The 26,698-nt window shown below is 60.1% G+C and overlaps 1 protein-coding gene and 1 long non-coding RNA gene across 2 annotated transcripts in view; one reads left to right on the plus strand and one right to left on the minus strand.

The window, feature by feature from the left end:
* Positions 1-5,012: 5,012 nt before the first annotated feature.
* On the plus strand, positions 5,013-9,443 carry LOC147359759 (uncharacterized). The gene is made up of 2 exons (XR_015141192.1): positions 5,013-7,137; positions 8,811-9,443. It is a non-coding gene; the product is annotated as an uncharacterized LOC147359759 (long non-coding RNA).
* Positions 9,444-11,729: 2,286 nt separating this feature from the next.
* LOC147359760 (maestro heat-like repeat family member 5) overlaps positions 11,730-26,698 on the minus strand; it is a 60,757-nt gene continuing 45,788 nt past the window's right edge. Inside the window, exons 20-30 of the mRNA XM_086337572.1 lie at positions 24,297-24,453; positions 22,902-23,083; positions 16,940-17,080; positions 16,387-16,501; positions 15,572-15,715; positions 14,451-14,627; positions 13,458-13,613; positions 12,790-12,912; positions 12,589-12,691; positions 12,195-12,269; positions 11,730-11,961 (exon numbers count right to left, since the gene is read on the minus strand). Of these exons, the coding sequence (XP_086193698.1) occupies positions 11,864-11,961; positions 12,195-12,269; positions 12,589-12,691; positions 12,790-12,912; positions 13,458-13,613; positions 14,451-14,627; positions 15,572-15,715; positions 16,387-16,501; positions 16,940-17,080; positions 22,902-23,083; positions 24,297-24,453 (1,471 nt within the window). The 3' untranslated portion in view covers positions 11,730-11,863. The remainder of the gene's footprint in view (positions 11,962-12,194; positions 12,270-12,588; positions 12,692-12,789; positions 12,913-13,457; positions 13,614-14,450; positions 14,628-15,571; positions 15,716-16,386; positions 16,502-16,939; positions 17,081-22,901; positions 23,084-24,296; positions 24,454-26,698) is intronic.

Here is a 26,698-nt window from a genome sequence, read left to right on the forward strand (position 1 = left end):
AATCCAGGAGTTATTTATAGCTTCCTGGTGGTGGGCAGAGATGGTTTTTCCAAAGTCTTGCTTGGTGTGCAGGAAAACCAGGGACAAGAAATGCTCAGCTCTGGAGGACAGGGGCTCAGGCTCTGCAAGAGGGGTCTTCAGCTTCTCCCTTCAAGACCCCTGACCCTGTTCCAGATCCCTTTCTCCTTGTGGGCCCTCTCTCCAATTTTATAGAGACGTATGGCTCATGGGAAAAGACTCTGATGCTGGGAGGGATTGGGGGCAGGAGGAGAAGGGGACGACAGAGGATGAGATGGCTGGATGGCATCACCGAGTCGATGGACATGGGTTTGGGTGGACTCCGGGAGTTGGTGATGGACAGGAAAGCCTGGTGTGCTGCGATTCATGGGGTCACAAAGAGTCGGACACGACTGAGCGACTGAACTGAACTGAACTGATGGTGGTTACACCGCAATCCTCATGTGTGTGAATCCTGATGGGGTAACAGAAATGACGTTAGGGACTCTATCAGTGTCCCTGTGTTGAATACTAATTGTTCGGGTTCCCCCAGAAGCAGGCCCTAAACGTGGATTTGGGTGCAGGTGACTGATGCGGGAGGTGACCCTTGGACACATAGGTAGGGGAGTGAGGAGGTGAGACAGAGAAGGGAAGGAAGCCAGTGGGGGGCATGCTGTGCGGCTAGGTAGGCCTGCAGGCAGATGGAAACCCCCTGGGAGACTGTGTGGGGACCGCCGCACCGCCATCCTGCCTCCGGGACAGGGAAGCCAGTGTTTAAGCTCTGCCTCCCTTGTGGTGCGGGGACCGAGCCTGCACTTCACCCAGAAACAGCATACACGGGGAGGAACTGTTTAGAAACTTTTAAAAGGTGCCAGAGTAGCTTTATAAGTGTAAAGTGTGATAAGAATTTGGAGTTTATATTTAGTATACTCCTTAAATAGAAAATTTTCTAGAAATGTATTTTTAATGTAGTTTATGGAAGTATTGGGGCTTCCCAGGTGGCACTAGTGGTAAATAATCTGCCTACCAATGCAGGAGACATAAGAGATGCGGGTTCGATCCCTGGGTCCAGAAGATCCCCTGGAGGAGGGCATGGCAGCCTACTCCAGTGCTCTTGCCTGGAGAATCCCATGGGCAAGGAGCCTGGTGGGCCACAGTCCAATCTAAAGAGTCAGACACCACTGAGCGACTGAGCATGCATGCATGGAAGTATTCGCCTGTGACATGTTGGAAATAAAAACGTGGCCCTTTACCACCTCTAGTTTGAGAAGAACTTACCTAGGGGAGAAAGATAAGTAACCAAATAAGTAACCTACTAAAGAAACAAACATGATTAAAAAAAAATAAAAACCGCAGTAAGTACTATAAAGAAAATGAGTAAGGACAGGTCTCATTTCAAACACAGTGGTCATGAGGGCCTCTTGGAGGAGGTGACATTTGAGATTGGAAGAGTGAGGAGGGCTTCAGGCAGAGGGGACAGACTGTGCAAAGGCTGAGCAATTAAAAATAAAAGCTTCAAAGGTCATAGGACTGGAAGCAGGGGGTGCAAGGCCAGAGCACAACGAGCAAGAAGAGACTCTCATTGATGAATAGCCTTCCCCTTATGGGGAAGACTCTAGAATCTTCCCCACAAGACTCTAGGATCCCAAAGCCCTTTCGTGTATACTGCATCTTTTCATCCTCCCTGTGGTTCCATGAGGTCAGTGGGTGGAAGAGGGCCCTGGGGCCTAGAGAGGGGAAGGGACGTGCTCAAGAGCATAAACCAGCATGTTACTAGAACTGCACATTATAGCCACAAAAGGCCTGGCTTCAACAGGCTTAAATGGCAGAAAGTTAAAAAGGATGGTTCATGTAACTGGAAGATCTAGAAATAAACTGAGATTCAGGTAAGGTTTGATCCAGGAGCTCAAGGTTGGATCTAGCCCTCAGACTATCTTCCTTAATGATGGCACCATGCCTGATGCACCTCCTGACTTTTCAGTCTCCCTGGCCACTGACAAGGAGAGAGGCCACTGGCTTCCCAGAGCTCTCATGGAAGACTGGATCCATCTCAAGCCCCAAGAAGCTTCCCTGAATGGCATTGGTCCAGTAGGGTCACGTGTCTAGTCCTAAATCAGAGAGTATCCTGTACTGACTGACCTGGGCATGTGTTTCCTGAACCAATCCCTATGATCAGGGGTGGGGTTACCCTGACTGGATTCTAAGAATAAGGCCAGGAACAGCACGGTGGATCTGCTTGAGGGGAATGGAAGGGATGTTGGGGAGGTGGCTCCCATGTCCATCACAGCCAGGAGGTGTGAGCCCTGGGCTGTGGCCCTTGGGCTGACGTTTTTTTTGCTAAATCACGCATTATCTCTTCCAATTAAGTACGCTGTTGCTGGAGAGCAGCTTGGGTCAGAAATGGCCACAGTGGGACCTCTACTGTTTCATGTGAGGCAAGGGTGATCATCTAATTCGTCTCCTGACCTCCCACTCAGTGAGGGGCGGGGCATTAGGGGGTGGGAAGACTTCCTGCATCAGAAACCTGTGGGTGGGGGAGTCGGGAGGCGTCAGGACCTCTGCTCCTTGCCCCTTGGATGAGCGTCTGGGCAGCCCCTTCGGGACGCAGGGTCTCCTGTTGCCCTCCTCGCAGATAGCGCCATGGAGCCTCCCCGGGCCTGTTTGCTCTGGCTGCTAGGGTGCTCAGAGCCCCCTGTGCCCTCCGCCCTAGCTTTCCTCAGGCGTGATCTCCCAGGTGCGGTGCCTCTGCCTTCTGGCCTCACTGTTTTATCCTGGACTGGCTTTCGAGTCTTAGGCTGAGGGGCTAAAATCTTAAAAATGATGCTTCCAATTATTTTTGAAAATTGGAGAGCAATACCTTCTTTTGAATGTTGCAGACCCTTTCACCCCCTCTGACTTGCCAGAAGATTCCGCCGTATTCTCAGAATCAAGCCTGGTGGTCTGCACTGAATACTGTGGGTGTTGTGTCAGGGGCTGACCGCTGTGACATTGGGCCCTGGTACTCACTGGGGTGGGTAATGGCTGCCTCCCAGGCTCCGGGAGACAACGTACCTCTTTTAGAAAGCTGCGTCCTCTATGCCCCAGTGCTGCAGCCCTTGGTCAGCGCTTATCCAGGGCCTCAGGTCCTCAGTGGTAGGTGGGGGCACGGTCATGGTGCTTCCGGGTGAGACGCTGAAGGGGAGGTGGGAGAGCTCATTGTTTAGACCCCTGGGTCAGCCTGGCATGCAATGCCAGCCCACAGAGGCCAGCTATTTCCGCTGGGACTGTGCACTCTCTGGCAGCTAGCCTTGTCCCCTTGTCTTAACCCAGGGTGGCTGCTCCTCCTCTGTCCTGCCTCTCCACCCTGGAGCCCAGCACACACCTCCTCTTCACATCCCTCCCTCGGGGCACCGGCAGCCTCGCCAGCTCATTCACATCACTGCTGGTGCAGCAGCATGCAGGGCAGGGTGTGACCTGTCAGTGGTCACGTGGGACCTCTGTCCCTAGAACCTACTTGTGGGGGCTGCTCTGAATGTTATGAATGTGACCGGGGGCTCTCAGCTTGCTGAACAGGGAGGCTGGGCATCCTGGGGGTCCCTGGGGGAGGACAGGAGTCAGGGTGTCAGCTCAGAACCCGAGGCAGGTTCCCTCTAACCTCCTAGCCAACACAGCATTCCCAGGGAGACTGGAGACGCCATGTCCTTCCATATTCCAAGGAGAGGGCTCCCGTTTGATCCCTGCACTGCTGGGAACAGGGGTCAGGGTCCCTCCACCCGCTGCGTCTGCTCCAGTTTCTTCGGGAACAGACTCTGAGGAACAGTGAGAATGTTTAATTAATTGCAATTACAATCTTCAAAGGAAGCCGGGAGTTGAAACTTGTTCCTAATTACTGTGTTGCGATGTCGGCCGGCTCCCCAAATTGATCGTGTTAGAATTTCCGATGGAGGATTAATTGAGTTGCTTCGAGGACCACTTTGCGTCCCTCCCCCTCAGATGCGGCCTGTGCTCAGCCTGGAATGACAATGAAGGGGGCCGGGCGGACGCTGGCGGGAGCCAGCCTGTGAAGAGCTCCCAGCCCAGGTCAGGGCCGTCGCCTCGGCCCTGGCTCAGGAGCGGGGCGTGGGCTGGCCGAGCGGCTCCCTGCCGTCCCTGGCGTACGCGCTTCACCCAGTGTGTCCTGCTCCTGCCTCTGCAATTTCCCTGCGTGGGGGCTGCTCCCTCAGCCCCCTGTGTTTAGGTGGGGCCTGTGACTAGTGCTGGCCAGCGAGTCCTGGTCACCGTGACATGCGTCTCTTTGGGGCCAGAGGCCTTCCTGCCGGGACAAGACCCTCAGGAGTCCTTCCTTCCTCTGCCCCATGACCCGTGGCTCCGGAGACAGTGCCTCCTCCACCGTCCTGCGTCCCGGAGGCACCTGCAGCGAGAGAGAAATCGCCCCTCGTTGCCCCAGCTCCTAAGATTCGGAGGTGTTTCCTCCCGCGGCACGGTCTAGCGCCTCCCAACTGATGCAGCCTCTGCAGGCGAGACTGTGTAGGCCCAGAGCCAGATGGGACCAGGGGCCCGTGTTCAAAATCAGGAAAATGGCAGGATGACGACAGCAGAGCGCTAAACCAGCCCTGGAGTGTGACTGCCTAGGTCACCAGCCCCAGACCCTGTAGAACGAGAGGCGGGAGCTGTGAGCAGGCCTCGTGGGGACAGGTTTTGCGGGGCCCGTGGCAGGGGCAGGGCGTGGGCCGCCCTCCCTGTCCGCCATCCTCCCGGCCCGTCCTCAGGCGCCTGCTGCTGCTTTCCGTGGAGTTCCTGAGCTGTTCTTGCTCCTTTTTAGACGGGCTCTCTGCTCTGCCACCTGCCCTAGGCGTGTGGGGCTGGGAGTGCTGCCTTCCAGGGCTACCGAGAGGCTCGAGGGGTGTCAGGCAGGTGGGGGAGGAAGGCACCAGAGAGGGGTTTGATCAGAGCCCCCAGGGAAGGAGGGTGGGGGGCAGACTCTGAGGAGGGGAGCCCAGGAGGTGAAGGACGCCAGCTTCTCGTGTGGGGTCAGGACAGAATTAACAGAACTTTGGCTTGTTCCGCGGTGGGCTTGGATCTGAGCAATGGCAGCAGCTCATTAATTCTTTAAAGCATGCATTCATAGGGGTGGTGTTGATTTCACCCCCAAGGGGAAAATCTGGTTCTTGGGGAGTAGTTCTTAAATCTGGTTCTTAAGATTTCAGTGAAGAAATCTTAATTGTTATGTCTGAAGCACAGCTTCGCATAAAGTACTCACACAGAGATGCACAGTTCATCTGTGGTCTTAAAATTTCTTGGGGGGCAAACTAGGAAAGCATGTCTAGAAAGACCCCTTAGGTGCTGAGGGGCAGAAAATGAAAGAAAGGTTGGGAAGCACTGGTCTAGAAGGATCACTTTGCTGCAATGGGTTGAAAATAGATTTGGGCGCGGGTCCCGCAGAGGCATTGAAAAGTGGAAGTGTTAGTCGCCCAGTCGCGTCCGACTCTTTGCGATCCTGTGGACTCTAGCCCACCAGGCCCCTCTGTCCACGGGCTTCTCCAGGCAAGAACACTGGAGTGGGTTGCCATGCCCTCCTCCAGGGGATCTTCCCCACTCAGATATTGAACCCAGGTCTCCAGCCTTTCAAGTGGGTTCTTTATCATCTGAGGCACCAGGGAAGCCCACGAGAGCTGGAGGCAATTGCAATGATCCAGATGAGCCGCGCTGGAAATCGGAGAGGAACCTGGGAGAGGGGTGCAGCTCCAGGGCAATTTCCTGAAGGTTAGAGAAGGAAAGGTGTCAGGGAGGCCCAAAGTTTGGGTGGGGGCAGGGGAAAGCTGGAGCTTCTATCCTCTGGGATGGGGAGGCTGGAGAGGAGGGTGTCTGGGGAGCCTGGGGGACCCCAGTGGCGGCGGCAGGCTCAGCTCGGCAGAGGCCTCAGACAGATGGGTGTGCTGGGGACCCAGGCTCAGCGCAGGAGGAGGGCCTGCCTGGTGCTGGCTGAGATGTTTGAATGGCCGAGGAAGCGTGCACTTGGAGCACTTGGAGTCCCTTGGCTTGGTACGCCCTCAGGCTTCTCATCTGTGAAATGGGCACTCTGTCACTTGGCCTGAGGCTGGTTTATCTCTGTGGGGCAGGGACTGTCTCCAGCAGGAGCTGCTGAGGCCCGTTTGAGGCCCCAGTGCTGGGCTGTTGCCGGGGTGTTGAATGTTCTCATGGCCTTTAATTACTGAATGCTAACGAGCCCTGAAATTAAATTAAGAAGAGGAGCTGACCGCCAGCATCCCTTCTCCCCCGCGTGACGGAGTTAATGGGGATCCTGGGGACAGGCCGGGGCGGAGGGGTGGTGTTAATGAGGGCAGGGGGGCCAGAAGTTTGCAGGGTGTTCTGACATTCAGGCTCAGGTCATTCTGCCGGCTCCTGTGGCCCAAGGAGAGAGGGCAGGGCCCGCCCCAGAGTGTCCCAGCCCCAGACCAGGCCAGTCCCATCATCCCCCACTCTCCCAGCTGGGGAGACTCAGGTCTGCCACCATGGCGGGCAGAGTGACCAGCAGGTTCCTGGTTCAGTGTCCGTGCTTCCTCTGATGGCCCTGAGCCGAGGCCAGCCAAGCTCGCTGACCTCTCTGGTCCCTGGTCTCCTGTCTGTGGGACAGAGGGATGGTGCACCGTGTGGGGTCAGCTTGTAACTGAAGGACAGGGTGGACGTGCATCCGAGCTTAGCTGGGCTCCGGCCGCAGGACGGCTGGTCTCCCCTGGCCGTTGAGGGCTCCCGCCTGGAGCCCCAGGCACCTGGGTCTGTGGTGGGTGAGCGTTCCTGGAAGGGGCCTGCGTCCTCTGACCCCAGCCCGGTCATCAGTCCCTGGCCACACTGGCCTCCGCTGGTTCCCAGGCCCAAGAGCTCTGGAGGAAGCCCCCAGGAGTACCCACCTCCCATTCCACATGCGTTTGTCACAAACCCATGAATGTGCCATCTTCGCCCACCCCCTCCAGGCGAACTTCCTCCACTTCTGCAGCGAGTTCTGCATTAATCACCGCTAATTGCTAGCGGGAGTCGTTTATGTCAAGAGCCATTATTCCTTGGAATAAAGAGAGAGAAAAGACGCTGCCTTCCAGGAAGCCTGGCGTTGGCCCTCATCGAGAGCGGGATGAAGTATGAGGACGCCATCCAGTTCATCCGACAGTGAGTGGCTGGTGGGGAAGGGCGCTGGTGGGTGCAGGGGGTCCTTATCCTTCCCTCCCTACCCCGCAGGGGCCCAGGGCCCCGCCAGGAGGCACTCCTGACCCCTGGCCCCGTGCCATCCTCTGAGGCCTTCCCCAGTTCAGGGCAGCCTCCTGTGGTACCAGCGTACCCCTCAGGCTGCCTAGCCCCGACTGAGGACGGGTCCCTGTGTGTGGTCTGCTCCCCAGACTGGGAGCAGAGAGTGAGGAGAGGCTACATGCAGTGCCTGGCTGGTCCCCTCTCTGGGGCCCATGGCTCCTTCAGCCTGGGGTGCATCAGTCCGCACTGGCCCTGCGGTGCTGAGTAACAGGCCGGTCCAAACCCATCTTTGACACAGGGAGCTGGGGCAGACACCTCTTTAAGCCTCCAGCACTCCTGACGTGGGGTGTCACTCCCCTCAGCTCTTGGGAGAGGAGGAACCCCCAGAAGCCATCCAACCCAGCCCAGCAGTGAAAGGAGCCCCCCCGTGCCACCTGCCCCAGCTGCCCCAACCCCCCCGGGACAGGTGACACCCCAGGATCTTTCAGGACTGCCCTTCTGAAGCCCTGGCCCCTGGGCCCTCTGCGCCCCATTCTCAGCCCCCATGGAGGTCTCCCAACCTCCTCTCCTTGGGGGGAGGGGGCTCCTGTCTGCTGCTGCCCCCAGGAAAGGAGCCCTGGTGGAGCAGGGTCCCGGGGTGGCAGCAGGGACAGTGGGGTGGGCACAGAAGACCTGAGCCCGCCCCCAGCCCACCCACTGTGAGTGTGTATGTGTGAGACTCGTGCACCGTCCGTGCCTGGGTGTCTTCTTGTGCTGCTCCCCCGACGACAGTTCCCAGGGCACAGCCATCTCTTTCTCCCAGAGGCAGGCTTGTTTACCAGTCAGGCGGCCAGCCCTGCGTGCGCCCGCAGGAGCTCTGGCCTCCTCGGGACCCTGGCACGTGTGCACACACACCAGGCACACGGTTTCTCTCCGTGAGCCTGTGTGCAGCTCTGTGCCTTGGCACAGATCTGAGGCGGCCCCAGGGTAAGGGCCAGGCCTTCACCGTCACCTCTGCCCCACTCACCTGAGCCTGCGGTTCCCTAGTTCCAGGCCTGTGACTGGGGGCTGGGCCCAACCTGGTGACTCAGAGCAGCACAGGCTTGCTCCTCCCCGGCCCACGCATCATTGACCAGTGCCAGTCCACAGCCATGTCCAAGGTCTCGGGCGGTGGGGACCTCTGGAAGTGCCTGGTGGGCAGTGCTAGGTACCCCCACACCCAGGCACCTGAGGACCACCTCCTGTCTCCTCTCCTCTCCCTCCCAGCCAGCCGGCATGCCAGGCTCCAATCCCCACAGGCTCTGCTTTCGGGGGGTGGGTGGTGGTACCCAGGTAAACACGCGGGCCTTGGAGGGTGCGGACCTTGGGGTTGGGGAGGTGAGGCGGTCAGCCTGGAGGAGCGATAGCCAGGTGACCTGAAGGTCAGCAGCGGTGGCTGCAGTGACAGTGATTCTGGCGGAAGGAACAGCCCGGGCAAAGGCCCAGAGGTGGGGGGGCTCTGTGGGTCACGGGGACCCACTCCAGCCCCTCTCGCCTCTGGGGCCTGCAGCTCTGGGGCAGGGTGGGCGGCCGAGCCTGGGTCCTACCTGACCCCCACCCCGGTCCCGTCTGCCCAGGAAGCGGCGCGGAGCCATCAACAGCAAACAGCTCACCTACCTGGAAAAATACCGGCCGAAGCAGAGACTGCGGTTCAAGGACCCCCACGCGCACAAGACCAAGTGCTGCATCATGTAGCTCAGGCCCTGGGCACCCGGCGCGGGCTCAGCAAGGCTCCCGCCACGGGCCGCCCTCTGCCCTTTGCTCCCAGCCCCCCGGCACACCTGCCCCCACACCCCTCGCGGGTGTCTTCTGTCTCTGCTCCCTCCCTCTGTCCACCCAGCAGGTGTGTGTGTGTGTGCATGCACACGTGTGCATGTGCGTGCACCGCTGTCTGGTCCAGCCTTCCTTTTGTCTTTGCCTGCGTGTCTGTCTCTCTGTGCCCTGAGCCCTCACTGTCCCTCTGAGGCTTAATCCCCCCCCAATCTCCCTGCCTTATGTCCCTGGCTGTCCTGTTAATGCCCTGCCCACACCGCCTCCGGGCAGCTCTCCTTCCTGGCCGGTTTGTTTGGGGGCTGGTGTATTTTTTAACCACTGGGCCCAGCCCCTTGTCTGTGGCCCCTCACCCTGACCTGTTCTTGGCACCTTAAATTATTGGGTCTGGGGCAGTCAGGTGTTCTGGACACTCGAAGGCAATAAAACCAGACCCTGTGGCTGTGTGTGCCTGGAGAACGGGGTGTGGGCGGCCTTGGGGGGCTGGCGGGACCCAGGGATGCTGCGGGGCGCGTCCCCTCCTGCCGGCTGTGCTTGGCCGCCCCCTGGCGTCCACGCTGGGTCCCTGCACTCCCTGCCTCAGGGTGGGGCCGTCCCAGATCAAACACATCAGGGGCTGAGGCCCGAGTGGGCTCTGCCCAGTTGCCCTGTTGCTGTGTTGGGGGCCGGGTCACTGGCATTGCCCCCGTGCGGGACAGGATGGGTCACTTGGTAATTATTCTGGGCCATGTGTCCGGCGGGGTGGCTTCCTCATCCTGCCCCCTACTAAGTGTCCTGACTTCAGTCTTAGAAGCCCAGAGAAGGGAGGGGGTGATGGTGCCCACTGGGCTTGGGGTGGAGGGACACGCCGACTCCTCACCCCGGAGCGGGGAGGGGAAGCTGGAGGGGTGGAGGGTGACCCCGGGGTTCCTGGGGTGAAAGGTCAGAGTGTGTTGGGGGCTGGGCCTGCTGGAGGGCACAGATGTTGCCCTGCTCCGTGAGCAGCTCTGCTCTCGCAGAGCTGGGGGCCAGCCCCTCCCTGGGGCAGGTTGGCCGCACCTTCCCGGGTGGGATGGTGGCCCACCCACCAGGTCTCAGGCCCTGTCTCCCGCCCCTGGCTTGCTGTGGCCAGCCTGGCAGTCAACTGTTGCTGCTGGTTATTGGGGCACCTCTTGTGTGCCCGGGTCTAGAGCCTTCCACCCTGCTGGTAAGGCCTGTGCTCCCTCAACTTCAGGCTTCACCTGTCTCAGTTCCCCCTGGGGGTTTATCCAGTCACCATTGGCTGCAGAAGCCTCTGGGGCCCGGGCCTACCCAGCTCCAGGCTTTTACTAAGACCAGACTTCCCAGGGGCAGGATGAACTGGGGTGGGGCAGGGGGACGTGCAGGAGGCCCCACTGCCCACTGCCCACTGTGGGGAACCAGGAAGGCCTCCCTTTTAGGGGAGATGGCACCCCCCCCAAGCTGGGCTCAGGGGACCCTCTTCCCACCCAGGGGTTGTAGCAGAAGTGGGGTGGAGGGCATCCACAGGGGCCTGTGGACAAAATGGGGAGCTGTGAAAAGCCAAACCCACCCAGAGCCCCTCCTCAAGTGGTGCCATTCAGAGACTCGCAGACGGGCGGGCAGGGGCCCAGCTCTGCCCAGGGTCTTTTACTCCTCTCCCCGGTCATACTGAACAACACCAGTGAGTCTGCAGTTGCTGTATTTTTTTCAACCCACCATCCAAGTTGTGGGGCCTCCTGGGTGCAACCCCAGGCATGTCCCGAGGGGCTCACAGTCTATGGGGGATGGTGGGACAGCCTGACGAGGGGTGGGGGGCCTTGTTTGGCAGGCCCTCGAGGGCCAGGTTACGTGGCAGTCCCAAGGCAGGGGATGTGGGGAGAGCTCTCTGGGTAGAAGCTCTGCCTGGGCCACGTCGGGAGGGCCTGGGAGGGCGCGTGGGGGGAAAGGCAGGGGGTAGGCCGGGCGGGGCTGGACCTCCTGCTGGAGAGCGGCCAGCTGGGGGAGACCCTAGGGAGGACTCTAGCAGGGAGGCGCTCTCAGGCGAGGGAAGGGCCCACCCCCACCATTGCACAAGTGGAAAAACCAAGGCTGGGAGGGGAAAGACCTGCTGAAGCTCAGGTGGGTCTTCAGGGGCTCCCTCGGAGTCTGGGGACCTCTTTTGGACTCAACCTTCCAAGGGGTCTTGGAGGAAGGTTTTACTACCCATTTTACAGATGGGACAGCTGAGGCTCAGAGTGTTGAGATCCTCACCTCAGTCATTCAGGGTGAGCCAAGCCCACCTGGAAGATCTGACTGAGCCAGGCCGGTTCTGCTGCCAACCCCAGGTGCCAGCCCTGACGGGGCTCAGGAGGCTAGAGACGGGGGTGGAGGGTGACTTCGAGTCCCCTGGGCAGAGGGAGACCAGCCAAGGGACCTCTTCCCCACCATCAGCCTCCCAGTGACCACGGAGCTCTAAGCCGGAGACAGACTGAAGCCTGCGGGGGCGCCATGGTGGGTGACTCCACTCAGCCGTGAGCCCCGAGGGCCATGGATGCCTTGGGAGTGCCCACTCAGCACCCAGGACATCGGCGGGCCGTGGTTTGGGCTCCAGTCACCGGAAGCCACCTGGTGGCCACAAGTGGGAGTCCCTGCCCAGACTTCACAGTTTGTCTCTGGGGGACACACCATCTGTGCCCACCCCCTGGCCTGCCAGTGTCTCCGGGGGGCCCATGGGATGGTGGGCAGGGAGCGCAGAGATGTGACGCTTCTTTGTTGAATCTAGATCTTTCTTTCAAATGGAAAAATGTCATGTAGCCAAGCTCTATGCAGACAGGGCAGGGCTGCGCGGTGTGGTGGGCACGGGGGAGGGGGACGGGGGGGCGGGGCGGATGACAGCTGGAGGTCACCGCGGTCTGGCTGCCATCTTCTGAAGGAAGGAGGCCTGCCTGCTGGCGAAGTCTCGGACGCTGGGTTCGGGACTCTTTTTGAGATCCTCAAAAGCTCCAGGAAAGGAGGGACGAATCAGAGGTACCCTCCACGCCCCGTCTGCCCACAGCCCTGGTGGAGTAGCACCCTCCTTCCCACATGGGGTGGGGGCAGTTGGGCACCCAGACCCCACCTCCTCGGCCTTCCAGGCCTGGGCACTCCCTTTCCCTACCCTGCCCGCTGTGTTTGGGGGCCCGTGCTCCCTGCTGACATGGATAGGGGTAGATGGAGTAAGGATGATCCCTTACTGCAGAACAGCAGCTTTGTGTCCACGTCACTGACCATCTGGGACACGGCCCGGGGGTGGTAGCAGATGGTATAACCTGTGTGACAGACAAGGAGCATGCTGGCTAGTGGGAGGGGGCTGCTGAACCTCTCCCCTCTTCCCTCTCTCCCTCTCCCCCTCCCTGGCATAGGGAAGGAGTTCTCCTGTGTGAGGGACCGCTGGAAAGACAGGGCCAGAACACAGAAGGGCCCGGCCCAAAGAACTGAACCCCTGAGACCCCCTCACTTGCCCCTCTCCTCGCTTGCCAGCGGAACCCACGTTCCAGCTGCAGTGGAGGAACGGGTGAGGGTGAGGGTCAGGGTGCTCAGGCAGGGCCGGCCTGGGGGTCCCTGAGCCCGGCCCCCCGCCCTGCTCACCTATGAAGAGTGCCGCCCAGGTCTTGATGTGGTCATGGCGGCTGTGCAGGTAGCTGAGGGCCTGCGCCAAGTGGATGCCAAACTCCTCCTGGCTGTGGCTCATCTGGGGAGCACGTCTCTGTCACTCACTGGGGCCAGAGCTGGCCGGCCCCAGGGACCTGGCGGCCAGCCTCCCGTCCCCTCCCCGCTGCGGGCCCTCACCAGGCAGTTCCAGAGGAAGTGGCGGGCGCTGAGGCCCTTCTCCCAGGCCAGCGCGCAGAAGAGGGTGTACTGCGGCCGCCACCGGAGCAGCACGGAGCAGCGGTAGAAGGCGAACTTGGCCTGCTGCGGGACAGCAGGGAGGGCCGGGCGTGGGCGGTGGCTCTGAGGAAGCTGCAGTGGGCGCGGCCCTCCTGGGCTCCCCGGCTCCTTCCCGCTGCCTTCAGGCTGCACCCTGAGCCCACCCGCCTCCCTGGCCAGCACCACGGCCCCGCTGGACTGAAGGCAGTGTTCAGTCCCTATCCGCTTAGAAACTGGCTGCTTGTTTATCCCCCCAGTGGCCGGGAGCTGCAGGAAGGCTGAGCAATTCTTAATGGCCTGGTGCGGGGCACTGGCTGGCACACGCAGGGCTCAGCCCATATTTCAAGTTCAATGAACCACCTGCACCCGAGGACATGCCTGGCGCTGGAGACACAGCAGTGAGCAGGACAGACGGTGTCCTGACCACAGATGCACAGCCACACATGGGCACGTGTGTGCACACAGGGAGGAGCAGGAACCCAGGGAGGGGCTGGCCCCGCGGCCCAGGGGGTGTCCCTGGCTCTCAGCAGCACCCTGCCCGCCGTGGGGCCCCAGCCCCGCCAAGGCGAAGGCCGGGCGCAGGCACTGACCGTGACGACGGCGGGGCAGGGGTCCTTCAGGTGCAGGAGCAGGGGCACCATGCTCTGGTGCACCTGGGCTCGCAGCCTGCCCAGCCGCTGGCCTGCCACCGACGCCACCAGGTCCCCGAACAGGGCCATGGCCGCTGCCCGGACCCCGTCCCGCTCCTGCAAGACAGAGGTTTGGAGCCCAGCCAGACCCTCCTTGGGACCCTCCACTCAGGCGGGACGTGGGGCCCAGTACCCTCAGCAGGACTCCTTCATTGGGGCTCCAGACTCCAGGAACAGACCTCAGCCTCCCCCCTCAGACAGGCTCTGGGGCAGGACTCGGCCTCCCCCCTCAGACAAGACTCTGGGCAGGACTCGGCCTCCCCCCTCAGACAGGGCTCTGGGCAGGACTTGGCCTCCCCCCTCAGACAGGGCTCAGGGCAGGACTCGGCCTCCCCCCTCAGACAGGGCTCAGGGCAGGGCTGCACCTCCCCCTCATACAGAGCTCTTGGAAGGACTCAGCCTCCCCCCCTCAGACAGGGCTCTGGGCAGGGCTGCGCCTCCCCCCTCACACACCTCTCGGGGCAGGGCTGTGCTTCCCACCTCCACCAGCCCCTGGGGAGGGTCACAGCCATCCTCAGGGACCTACACTCATTCCTCTCTCATGCCTGTGGTTGCATCCTGACAACCCAGGTGTCACGGATGCTGACTTGGGAGGGCAGGCTTATCCCTCTGACTTGCCCTGAAGGAGAATCTGTTATCCACAGGGGCTCATGAGTCAGGAGGGTAGGGACGCGTGGGGCTGAGATGAAGGTTGGCGTTCAGCTGAAGGTGCAGGGCGAGTGCCAGCGGCAGCCCCTGGCCAGCCCACCTGTGCCACACACGCCACACACCCAGGGAGCTGCCCTGCCCCTCCACCTCCCTGCCCCAGTGGGACAGCGGCCTTCAAGGAAGGGAGCCGGGGAAGGTGCTGGAGGGCCACGAGATGGGGTGCCCGCCCCTCCCGGGCGCACTCACATCATCGAAGAAGGAGCGGGTGTTGATGGCAATGCTGAGGCCCTGGGCCTCCGTGCTGTGTGCGCCCAGACGGTGCAGCACGTCCGACACGGTGCCCATGAGGCGCACCAGCACCTGCCCGCTGCTCTGGAAGAAGCCGTTGAGGAAGGGCGGCAGCTGTCCGCGGAGCAGGCTTCCCTGCGGGGGCGGGTGCCGGTGGGCCGTGCGAGCCGGGGCTGGCTCCCTCTGCGGCCCCTTTCCAGACCCCCATCCATGCCTGGGCACCCACACTGTACCCACCCCACTCCATCTCGCCCTGGCTCTGCCGTCCGGGGACACGTGCTCCTAGCCCTGGTCTGTCCCCCGGGAGTTGTGGACAGACGGGACAGGGTTCCTCTCTCTGAGACCCTGCGGTCCTCCTGGGGTCAGGGGAGCACTAACCCATGTCAGTCGGCTGCCAGGGCCTTCCTGTCTGTCCCCTTTCTGGCCAGAGGGCCCCCCGCCAAGTCCTGGAGACCAACTTTCCCTTCCTCCGCCCTACCCTGCCTTTGCCCCTATTCCTGGCTTCCCCAGGAGTCAGAGGGGTCTTGGGGGCTAGACAAGACAAATTTGGTTGGGTGGGTACCACTGAAGTCACTGGCATCTCACGTCGCAGGGAGGTGGGTGCACCAGTGGTGACCCCAGACCTTCTAAGTGGCAATGACCATTTCCCAGCTTTACATTACTTTAAAAAGGAAAAGCTAAGTTCCTTTTCCACAAGTTCTTTCTGCTCCTCTTGGGTGCAGTGTGAACTGTTTGGATGAACTGTCAGGAAGTGACATGTCAGCAAATGAACAGTTTCTACCATCAAAGACCTTATCAGGGACTCCTTGTGCAAGCTAGGCTGGTTTTGCAACTTTCAAACAAGTTTTCGGCAGCTTCATTGGCTTCCTAAACTCTGTCTGGTTCTACAATATTAGATCTGTTTTCAGCCAGTGAGTCACTTAACAGCACAAACCCTCTCTGAGCACCACCTGGGTGCTGGGATGCAGGTCCGACCACCGACTGGACCAGCAGGGCAGGTTTCTAACGGCAACGACACAAAAGCCCTGTGCACCCAGCCGCTCTCCGGGGCGTCTATCACCGCTCCCGCACCCGCTTACCTTCTCCGGGTGGAAAAGAATGTTCCCTAGGCCCTGTAGGCTCAGCACGCGGATCTCGGGGCTGGGGTCCCTGAGGCTTCGCACCAGCACGGACAGGGCAACCTCTTTGGGGAGCACCTCCAGCAGGGTGGGGCTGTAGAGGAACTGGGAGCCCCCGGGCAGGCGGATCAGGCTTGGCAGCCTCTTGTAGGGGGCCTGTGTCTGTGGGATCCGGGCTCTAGGACCAGGGCTGGGGCTCGGGGAGGGTGGCTGACCTGCCCCTCTCTGGGTATCTTGGTTAATGAGTGTTTGAAACCCAGTGCCAAGCTGCTTCAATCCTTCAGTGCATAACTGGGGAAACGGGCCCAGAGGGGGAAAGGGCCTTGTCTGAGGTCACACAGCGAAGCTGGGAACAACATACTCAATGCAGCCTGGCTCATAGGGCACCTGGAGACCCAGCCCCATGGAGGGAGAGCCAGATTCACTACAGGGGTGGTGTGTGGAGTCACACCAGGCTCTGTCCATTGTGGAAATGACAAAGGCCCTCACCTGTCTGGCCATGGCCCAGCTCTCAGCCCCAGGGCCTGGTATACCCAGTGCCTGTCTGGCTCCAGCCATTGCCCTCTCAGCTTCACCGTTCCAGGGGTGAGACCCCAAGACATCAGGGCTGGGGAGGAGAGAGACGGTCCCCCAGGATGCAGGTGGAGAGGGGCCTAAACCAGGAGCCCCCGACCATGGGCCCCGAGGAGCTGGGAGTGGGAAGGCGGGGTGTGAGGAATCTGTTGGTCAAGGGAGGTCCTAGTGGGTTCAGCTGGAGACAGGGTGCAGGCCCCCACCTCCGTGAAGATGATGATGGCCGTCTTCCGCTGCCGCTCCTCCCGGCTATGCAGGTTGGGCAGCAGATGGAAGGTCAGCGCCTTGATCTGTCTGCACTGGTTCTGCACCATGGCCCTGGGCGCAGGGTGAAGGCGGGCAGGCTCGTGGGCACAGCCCCTGGCCACCCTCCTGCCACCACCCACCCAGGGGCCCGGTGGCCAGAAGCGTTGCTGAGCGGAGTGGGCACGCCTCTGTCTGACCTTCTCCTGCTCCTTCTGCACCCACTGGCGTGGGCCAAGCATGGGATGGACAGAGGAGTGGACCTGGCCCTGGTCCCCTAGGAGCCTCCGGCCAAGACGGGGGCTAGGCGTCGGGCAAGAGGTCTGCATTCTAGGCTCCCAGGGTGTGCCAGTGAGCCGCGCCATCCGTACCCTGGCACCCTGTGTGCACACGTGTGAGTCCTTGGGGCTGTGCTCATGGCAGGTCCTGGGGGTCGCTGCAGTCCGTAGCCCAGCCTCCTGGGCAGGGCTGACCCAGGACGGGCCCCTTCCCCTGGCCCCACCCCGCCCCTACCTGGCGAGGAGGCCCACGCCCTGTGGGTAGGTGTGGATGGTGGCAAAGAGGTCCCAGGCGCCCTGCAGCTCCATGTAGGCGAAGTCCTGCCAGTGCCTGGTGGTGGACAGCAGGCTTTTCAGCGCCTCCAGTGACGTGCTGCTGGGGAGCAGAGGGGTCACTGGGCAGCCTCAGCCCCGGGGAGAGTGCCCACCTGCCCTGGGTGGAAAGGTCCCTCCTGGCTTCCGTCCCTGCTCCGGGCCTGGCAGCACCAAGCCTCCCTGGGGCAGCTTGCTCCTGCCCTCCTTCAGCAGAAATGTTGGGGTGTAGGATCGGCAGGGGCTGTCCTGGGATAGGGGTGGTTCCAGGGGGAAGCTCCAGATAGGCTAGGCGCATGGTCAGTGGGAGATGCCTGCAGCTGGCTTTTCAGGGCTGAGGCTGAGAGGACAGGGCTTGAGAGAGAAGTAGAGATACCAGGGGACCAGTGATTCCCCAAGTTGCAGGGTGGAGGGGGTCTGACTGAGCCTTGACAGACTGTGCTATTTGGATGTGGGACTGAGAATGCAGGGGGAGTGGACGGGGTGGGAGGGCAGCTGGGGGTGTGGCATTACGGGAGCCCAGAGAGTGCTGGGACCCTGAAGATGCGGGAAACCGGGTTCCGCTGGCGGCGTGTTTGTGTGGGCTCAAGACAGTGTGCCAGACTGCAGCAGGGTGAGACCGCCTGTGGGTCAGGGACTGTGCTGCCCGGGGGCCCTGTCCTGCTCACACAGCCCGGCCAGGGCCCGCAGAAGCAGAGCCCAGCCAGGCTCCGGGCTCCACGCCTGCGCAGTGCTGTCGAGCCACAGGCCCAGGGCTGCCCCAGGCCCCGCAGGGCCGAGGGCCCAGGAATAGCTCTCTGGTCTGTCTCCCCGCCCAGCCACCCCGTGCCTGGTGGCTCCCCCTGGACCTGTGAGCGGCCCCCGGAGCGAGGCTGTCAGCTCTGACCAGGGGCCAGCCACTCTGATCAGATTTGCAAAACCTGATGTGAAGGGATGAAATGCCACTCCGTGAGTCCCCGGTGGTGCCCGCACAAATGTCAGCGGGCCTGTCCTCTCGCCCCAAGCCGTGCCACCGAGAAGTGGCTGAGTTTTCGGGGTCACTGGTCTCAGCCGGAGTGACGACGGCTTTGGGGGAAGGGGGCTCCGGGTGGAGTGGCATTTTGTCTGCTCTGTGAGGACTCTTGGAATCTTCTGGTCCCGGGGCACTGTGGGGTCACTGTGCCCCACAGCCGCACCAGGGCATCCTTGGGGCTCCCTTGCTGATTCTCGGGGTGAATGACCTCCCTTGTGGGGACCCCTGGCCTTGCACCAGGACCTGTGTCACCTGAAACCCACGCAGCCCCGTGACCAGCAGACGGCAGAGCCCCTGGGGTCCAAGGCCAGCCGCGCAGGACTCCCCTCCCTTCCTGCTTCGCCCTGGGAGGCCAGGGGCAGAGGGCCCTGAAGATGAGGCGGGGCCTGGAGGGCAAGGTGCGGAGGTGGGGAGCCTGCGGGGTCCGCCCGGAGCTGGGGCTTCCTGTGCGTCAGCACCCTGGGAGCGTCCCCAGGCTGATGAGGGACTGGGGCGGGACTCTTCCTCTCCAGCTGGAGCCCCGCCGCCGGACGCGAGCCTCCGGAGGCGGTGTGGGGTCTCCTCACGCTTCCACGTCTCTCCAGTGCCTACCAGGTCTTGTCACTCCCTCGGCATGGAGCCCCCATGGCTCCCCCCGCTTCAGGGTCCCCTCCTTCCTGTCTCTCCACTTTGGGGTCCCCCTGCCTGGAAGGCTGTCCACCCTTCCTTCCCCACACAGTGACCTCTAACCATCTTTCAGATCTGTGCTCAGAGCCCGTCCTCAGAGACCCACAGGTAGGGGCACCCCTGTGTCTTCCCCTGCGAGGCTCTGCCTCACCTCGTGGCCCTCTCCAGGCATCGTCACTGGGCCGTCACCGGACCCTGTCTGCATTTCCATGGGGCTGAGCTCCTGAGCACATGGATGCCTCCCTGCTGACAGCACGCTCAGGGGCACAGCACACACCGTCTGTATTCATTAGTAAGAGTGGGGCCCCCAGTACACTTAGCAAGTTTCGACCGAATGATCCACGGTCTGTTAATCCTTTCTTCTTTTCGACCTCAGAGCGGGAGGGCGGCCAAGGCTGAGGGCAGGAAAGGAGGCGGGTCCGAGCAGGACTGTGGGGACTCCAGGCTGGGGCATAGCACCTCCCCATCCATCCCTCCCTGCTCAGGGATCCCAGCTCACTCCCTGTGATGTCACAACTCACCGCGAGTCTGAGGAGTCAGGGGGCCCCCAGGGCCCGAGACCACAGCACCCCAACTGGACAAATCCAAGAGAAGACAGGTGGGCTGGGGTCCTGACTTCCAACCCTCAACTGAGGCCCAGAGTGTCGGCCGCTCACCCAGGGTCGCCCTAGCATAGAGGCTGCCCAGTCCTCTGTTGCTCCTGACCCTCCCAACACCTAGGGAGGGACCAGCCCCTCCCACAGAAGAAGAAACCAAGGCTGTGAGACGAGCGACCAGCCCGGAGCGCTCACAGCAGGGTTAGGAGGCGATCTTGGATCTCAGATCCAGGTGGCACACAGCATGTTATTATTCATTGCTGATTTGTTACTTGTCAACTGCCAAAACCTAGGGCTGCGAATACAGTTTTAAATAAGAGAGCTTTAAATTAAACTTAAAGCTTTAAGTTGAAAAGAAGACTAATCAGGAAGTAAGAAACAAAAGGAAGCACCTTGTGTCACAGTGAGAGATTACTCAACAGTAACTTCATATACTCTCAAGAGAGTCTCTTGGACTACAAGGAGATCAAACCAGTCCATCCTAAAGGAATTCAGTCCTGAATATTCATTGGAAGGACTGATGCTGAAGCTGAAGCTCCAATACTTTGGCCACCTGATGCGAAGAATTGACTCATTGAAAAAGACCCTGATGCTGGGAAAGATTGAAGGCTGGAGAAGGGCCTGACGAGGATGAGATGGTTGGATGGCATCACTGACTTGATGGACATGAGTTTGAGCAAGCTCTGGGAGTTGGTGAAGGACAGGGAAGCCTGGCCTGCTGCAGTCCATGGAGTCGCAAAGGGTCGGACACGTCTGAGCGACTGAACTGAACTGAACTGAACTTTATTTACAAGCTTCCTGGCAGCCAGGGCAAAAAGGGAAATATGTTGGCTTATACCTCTAAGTGGTTGATGGGCATGTCTTTGGAATGAGGAGAAATGAGATGCTCCATTAGAGTTAAAGAGACTCAGCCCATAATGGATGAAACAAGAGGAATGAGAAGTCCTTCGTAGGGTGGGATGGACATCGACTTGAGAAGGAGCTGGCTGAGAACTGACCAAAGCAGGAAATGTCTCTACAAGAAAGGGGTTCTGCTCATCAGAGATGCACAGGAAGGGGAGGGTCCCACAGTCAGGGCTGGAATGGGTGCTTGTGTCCTGGCAGGAAGTGGAACCAAACCCTCACTTGTTGGTCCCAGGGGCCAGCCCAGCTCAGCAGGATGCCAGGAACCTCAGAGGCCCAGGACTAGCCTGACTCTGCCTTGAGTCTTGCATGGCTGTCAGAGGTACGGCTGCAACCCCTCCCCACAGTGCTCTCGGGGGCAACCACAGGCCAGTGGGCCTCTCAACAGCTGCGCCCAGATTCCTCCTTGGCACCCAGCTCCCTCGATCCTCTGCATCCTCCAGGCGTCAGACTTGGGACTGCAGTGCTCCGCTTACACTCTGAGGCCTCTCCCGCCCTCTGAGGCCTGGGAGCGGCTGCAGACCTCCTCAATGTCCTTGACGGCTGGCCAGCATCGCTGCTGACTGGCCTGCCCCACTCCCGGGTCCCTGGGGATGGTACCAGTACTGTAGCTGTCCTCTGGGGAAGGGGGCCCAGGTCCCATCCTAGCTCCAGGGAGGGTGTGGACCCAGACCTGCTTAGTAGGAGTCCTACCTGCCCCTGTGGCCAAGGCGATTGGTTCAGGGGTGAGTGTGTGAGCTAAGCTGGGCCCATCAAAGCTGAGGGACTGAGACCAGAGTGCCGGTCTGTTCTGTGGTTGCTGGACCCCCACCCTTCTCTTCAGAAGAATCAGCCCAGAGAGAAGCCAAGACCCGAGAGATGGAAGGGGAGGGCTGATGCTGCTGGAGCATGTTGGTACAGCTGGCTCTGAGCAGAAGGCCCCTGACTCCCCAGTGAGATGACAGACACCCTTGCTCTCCAGGGGAGAGCCCTACATGAGACAGACAGACGTCCCTGCTCCCCAGAGCCTCCATCATACGGGGCACAGATGACAGCTGTAGATGGGAGAACATAACAGTGAGGAGCAGGACTGCTGTTGTACGGAGGTGGTTGGGAGCCACAGGAGGTGAGGCCGTCGGGAAGAACGTCCCAGGAAGAGGGCACAGCAAGTGCAAAGGCCCTGAGGCAGGAGCGTGGGCTCCGAGGAACGGTAGGAAGACACTGAGGCTGGAGCAGAAGGTTCATGTAGAGGATGACGATGTGTGGCAGGAAATGAGGTTCTGGAGGTGATGGGGAGCCAGATGCAGGGCCACTGGACTGCTGGAAGGATTCAGCCCTTCTTGGAGTTAAAAGAAGGGGAAGAGGAAGGGAGGGTTCCAAGCACAGGTGAGGCCTGATCTGACCTGGGGTGGAGGGCAGCAAGGAGGGGGCAGGGGAGGAACAGGTGGAGGCTGGCCCCATGGGGGCAGGGGAGGGAAGCTGATGGATGGAGGCGGTTCATCAGAGCTTTCTCCTAACCCTCCTATTTCGGGGAGGAGAACGTTTTATTAGCTTATTAGGGAAGATTCATGCATTTTGTATGGTTGATTTGAATAAAAAAGAACTTTATGCACATTCGAATTCAGAAGCAATATGAGAGAAGTGACATTTTTTTTTTCAGTGATGTGCCTTGGGGAGAGCTGTTCAAACTGACAAATTGTGTGAAGCACATCGTAATACAAACAAATGAAAAGAGTCAGCCCCAGCGGTTTTTAAAGACTCGCTTAATGGATTTCTCAAGATGCACCCTCGTGCAGGGGAAGGCCAGGCGGCCAGCCAGTGCCACCACCCGAGTGAGGCGTGGGGCATGGACCCTCCCGCACAAGTCCTGTCCACATGGTCAAGGTGCGGGCGTGGGGGAGGCTGACAACTGTCCACGACCTCAGAGCCAGAAGGTGTCAGGGTCGAGCACCCTGTGCAACAGCATCTGGTGGGCATCTGCCTGCAGGGCCAAGTGGTCGCTGGGCAGACACCCCTGCCATTCTATGGGCTCTAGGTCGGCAGCACACAGACACTCTGTGTGGCTTGGGGAAGCCTCTGGCTCGCTCCGAGCCTGTTTCCTCATCCGTCAAAGGGGAAGGCAATATTCGTCTCAGAATCCCCGCAGGGACCACATGTGGGTAAGATCCGGTGCACTGTGCCGGCCCTGGGAGTCCCTGTGGGCCAGCTGCCACCGGGCATCCTGGCTGCCAGGCACCCACAGTCCAAGGAAGTGGGACACCCACCTGCCCTCCACGCTGACTGCTGGAGGCAGCCGTGTTTGGAATCACATCTGTTGGGGATCCAACTGTGTCCCCAGAAACCATCCAAGTCCTGACACCGGGTACCCAGGAACATAACCTCATTTGGGTCTTTGCAAATGGAATCAAGTTACGATGAGGTCAGGGTGGCCCTAGTTCACCAGGACTGACGTCCTCATAAGAAGAGAGCAATCGAGACAAGAGACACACGGTGAAGCTGGAGGCAGAAACTGGAGGAGGCCATCTACAAGCCGGGAGCACCCAGGAGGCGGGAAGGAGCCTCCCCTGCAGGTTTCGGAGGAGTGCGGCTCTGCCAACCTTGGATCTGGAGCGCCAGCCTCTGGCACCGCGCGAGAATACCCGCCTGCGGCTCTAAGCTGCCTGGCGGTGGAGCTCTGTCCTTCAGCCCTGGGAAGCCCGCGCACCGCCTCTCTGGGGCCCGGGCCTTACCTCTGGGGGCCGAACAGGGCGGTCTCCTGGGCCTCCTTGCCGGGCTGGGGCTCCTCGGGCAGGTTCAGCTCCAGGAGGTAGTGCGTCTGGGAGAGGAGGGCCAGGAGCAGCTCGGGAAAGGCCTCCTGCACAGCCTGCTTGAACTCGCGGGCGAACTGCAGCTCGTGCAGCGTGTTCATGGCCTGTGGGGGTGGCAGGGGACGCTGAGGGGCCGGGCTTCCCACAAAACCCACTGCCGACCTCACCTCCCTGTGCCTGCCTGCTGTCTCCGGGACCACAGCCAAGTCCCCGTGTGAGACGTACCTCTGGGGGTCGCGGCCTGCTCTCTGGACCCTGCATGCTCCCCGCCCGCCCCCTCCCATTGCCGGCCCTGCAGGTGGGTCCTCCAGCCCACCATCCCCGTCTGCTCTGCCCTCCACCCTTAGTCACTGCCTCGTGCCTGGCCCCTCCGCCCTGTGGGCTGTGCTCCCTGCAATGCCCCCAACACAGAGCCTGGCACATGCCCGTGAATGAATGCTGGGTGGGGGACACACGGTCCTGGAAGGGGGAGCTACCAGACATCAGCCCCAGGGCCTCCCACACCTGGAGAGGGGCCTTGGGTCCAGAATATTCTCAAGGTGGGGGGGATGACAAGAGGAGGGCGGGACCCAGGAAGGCCGCCCTGCTGACCCCATGCTGAGTCTGGTCTCCAACAGGGAGGTTCCGGGTCTGGGGGTGTTGAGGAGCCAGGCTGATGGAGGGCTGGCATGGAGACAGGGTGGGCTTCCCCGAGCACCGAGTGTGGCTGTCACACCCCTCGGCTGGGGGCAGCAGCTTGCCTAGGAGGCTCTGCCCACTGCTCAGGGGGCTAGGGGGTACAAGTGGGTTCTCAGCCCTGGATCAAACAGGGCTGGGGCACAGCTGCAGCCCTGTCAGAGTCCAGCCCAGGTGAGGCATGTTAGGAAACAAGCCTCCTGCTCCGGGGGCTGTGCAAGCAGGGTCTAGGCTTGTGGGGAAAGCTAGGGGGTGGGGTGGGGAGTGGGTGTGGACTTCTACAGGAGGGTGGGAGCCACTGGAGGCAGCCTACAAGACTCCTCCAGAACCCTATTATGGGGGCAGATTCACGAATCTCTCCATGCCCTTCCTCACTGCCTACACCTGGCGGGAGGGGTCCAGGGCCCTCGGTCGGGAAGTGGGGAGCTGGGCCTGGACCCAGGGTCAGCTCCCGGCTGGGGCCACCTCGGAGGCCCCCTTGTCCAGGCCAGGCTGGGCAGGCCAGGGCTTTCACAGCCTGAGTATGGGGCTCCCCCTCCCTGGGGCCTGGCACACGTGGTGGGTGCCTCACACCCATGTGTGACTGAACACACTCGAGAAGGCAGCTGGGATGGCACCTGGGGTGGTGGGGCAGAGACTCACGGCCAGGGAGCGCAGGTAGGCCTTCTTGGGCTGGCGGCTGCTGCCGCTGGTCCTAGTGGGCAGGGGCCGCTTCTGCAGCCAGCCCAGCAGCACGGCCAGCACCAGGTGGCTCACGGGTTGCTCGGCACCCAGGGCCCTCCACAATCGGAAAGCGTGGCTGCAGGCAAAGGGTGGTGTGAGGGCGGCACTGAGACTCCAGCCTGCCCAGCCTAGGTCACAGCAGCAGCCACCGTGCTCAGGGCTCAGGTGCCTGCAGTGGGGTGCCTGGGAGGAAGCCAGGCTGGTCCTGAGCTGAACCCTGGCAGGATGGGTGGGTGAGATGGGGGAGGGGCGTGAGGGCTGGGGCCTGGACAGCGGTGTGTGCGGCCCGGGGGCTGCACAGAGGTGGGGCTGGCTGCCCTGGCCCGTGGTCCCCGGTCTTCCCTCTTTCAGGCCCCTCTCATCCCAGTGGCAGACTCTGTCACCCTCCATGGCGCCTAAGTACAGTCAGGATAAGTCTAGCTGATACCCAAAGCTATCACTCTCTGACCCCTGCCCTCTGACCTCCAGCACCTGCCTGCCTTCCCTCCTCTCCTGCCTCTGGGCCTCCTCACAGGGCCTGTTCCCGCGCAGCCTTTAGGGCTTGCCATACAGTGGACGTTTCCTTCTAGGCCTGGGTTTGCTGGGGGCCACCAGCTCCCTGGGGCCTGACCTGGGCCAACTTAGGGGCCATCACTGGTGTGTGTAGGGCTTTGCAGAGTCCTTGTGCCCATTTTGCATGTGAGGAAACTGAGGACTAGAGATAAGGTGTGCCCTGATCAGGGCCCTGCCTCATAACCGGGAGCTGGTATTGGAGGTCAGGTGTGTCTAGTCCCATGGCCTTTCTGCCTGGTCTTGGGGTGTGGCCATCAGGGAAGGAGTGTAAGTGGAGATGAGGCCTGAGGTCAGCCCTTCAATCCCCGAGCTAAGAAGTCAGGGGACAGGCGGGAGCAGCCAGGAGGCTGAGCAGTAGCAGCCGGGGAGGTGTAGGGAGGGTCAGGCAAGTGTGGGCCTGGAAGCCACGTTAAGGAAGCGTTCCCAGCCCAGAAATAAGCCCACACAGACGTGCTCAACTAATTTACGACAAAGGAACTAAGAACATACAGCAGGGAAAGACAGTCTTTTCAACGAATGGTGTTGGGAAAACTGGGCAGCTTCATGCAAAATAATAAAATCGGACCTCTATCTTACCCCAAATACAAAAATTAACTCTAAATGATTGAAGACTTGCATGTAAGACCTGAAACTGTGTAACGCCTAGGAGAAAACATAGGCGGTAAGCTTTTGACGTCAGTCTTGGCAATCAGTTTTTGGATCTGACACCAAAAGCAGAGGGAACAAAAGCAAGAATCAACAAGCGACGGCATCAAACTGAAACGCTTCTGCCCGACAATGGAAACCATCAGCAAGATGAAAGGCGACATAGTAAACAGGAGGAAATATTTGCCAGTCATACTTATGAAAATGGGTTTTAATATCCAAAACATATGAAACACACACACAACTCAATTTCAAAAATAAACAAAAGCTCCCCACGCCGTCCAATTAAAAAATGGGCAGAGGATTTGAACAGACACTTCTCCAAAGAAGGTATACGGATGGCCAACAGGTCCATGAAAAGATGCTCTGCGTCTCTCATCATCAAGGACACGGGAATCAAAACCACAGTGAGCTGTCAGCTCACACCTGTTATCAAGGCGGCGGGGAATAATGAGTGCTGGCCAGGATGTGGAGGAAATAGAACCCTCACACTCTATTGGTGGAAATGTAAATTGGTGCAGCCATTATGGAAAACAGTATGAAGATTCATCAAAGCGCTAAAAATCGGACCACCACATGGCCTCACTTATGCGAATTTATATGAAGAATATGAAAACACTAATTTGAAAAGATATGTGAGCCCCCATGTTCATAGCAGCATTATTTATAATTGCCAAGACATGGAGAAGAAATAATTGCCCATCAACAGACACACGCAGGCTGTTGTTGTTCAGATGCTAAGTCATGTCCAAGTCTTTTGCAACCCCTTGGACTGTAGCCTGCCAAACTCCTCTGCCATGGGATTACCCAGGCAATAATACCGGAGAGCGTTGCTATTTCCTTCTCCAGGGGATCTTCCCTGACCAGGGATTGAACCCACGTCTCCTGCATCAACAGGCAGATTCTTTTCCACTGAGCTACCTGGGAAGCCCTATATGTGTGTATGTGTATGTGTGTGCATAAAATGAAATATCATTCAGCCATAAGAAAGAAGGAAATCTTGCCATTTGAGATAACGCGTATCAGCCTTGAGGGTATTATGTTCAGTGAAATAAATCAGAGACAGGAAGACCAATACCACATGATCTTGCTTATACATGGAATCTAAATGAAACCAAAATCCA

Source organism: Bos grunniens, chromosome 14 (assembly GCF_055505025.1).
Source record: "Bos grunniens cultivar Pamir isolate PY7600 chromosome 14, Bosgru_T2T1.0, whole genome shotgun sequence".
Lineage (NCBI taxonomy): Eukaryota > Metazoa > Chordata > Mammalia > Artiodactyla > Bovidae > Bos > Bos grunniens.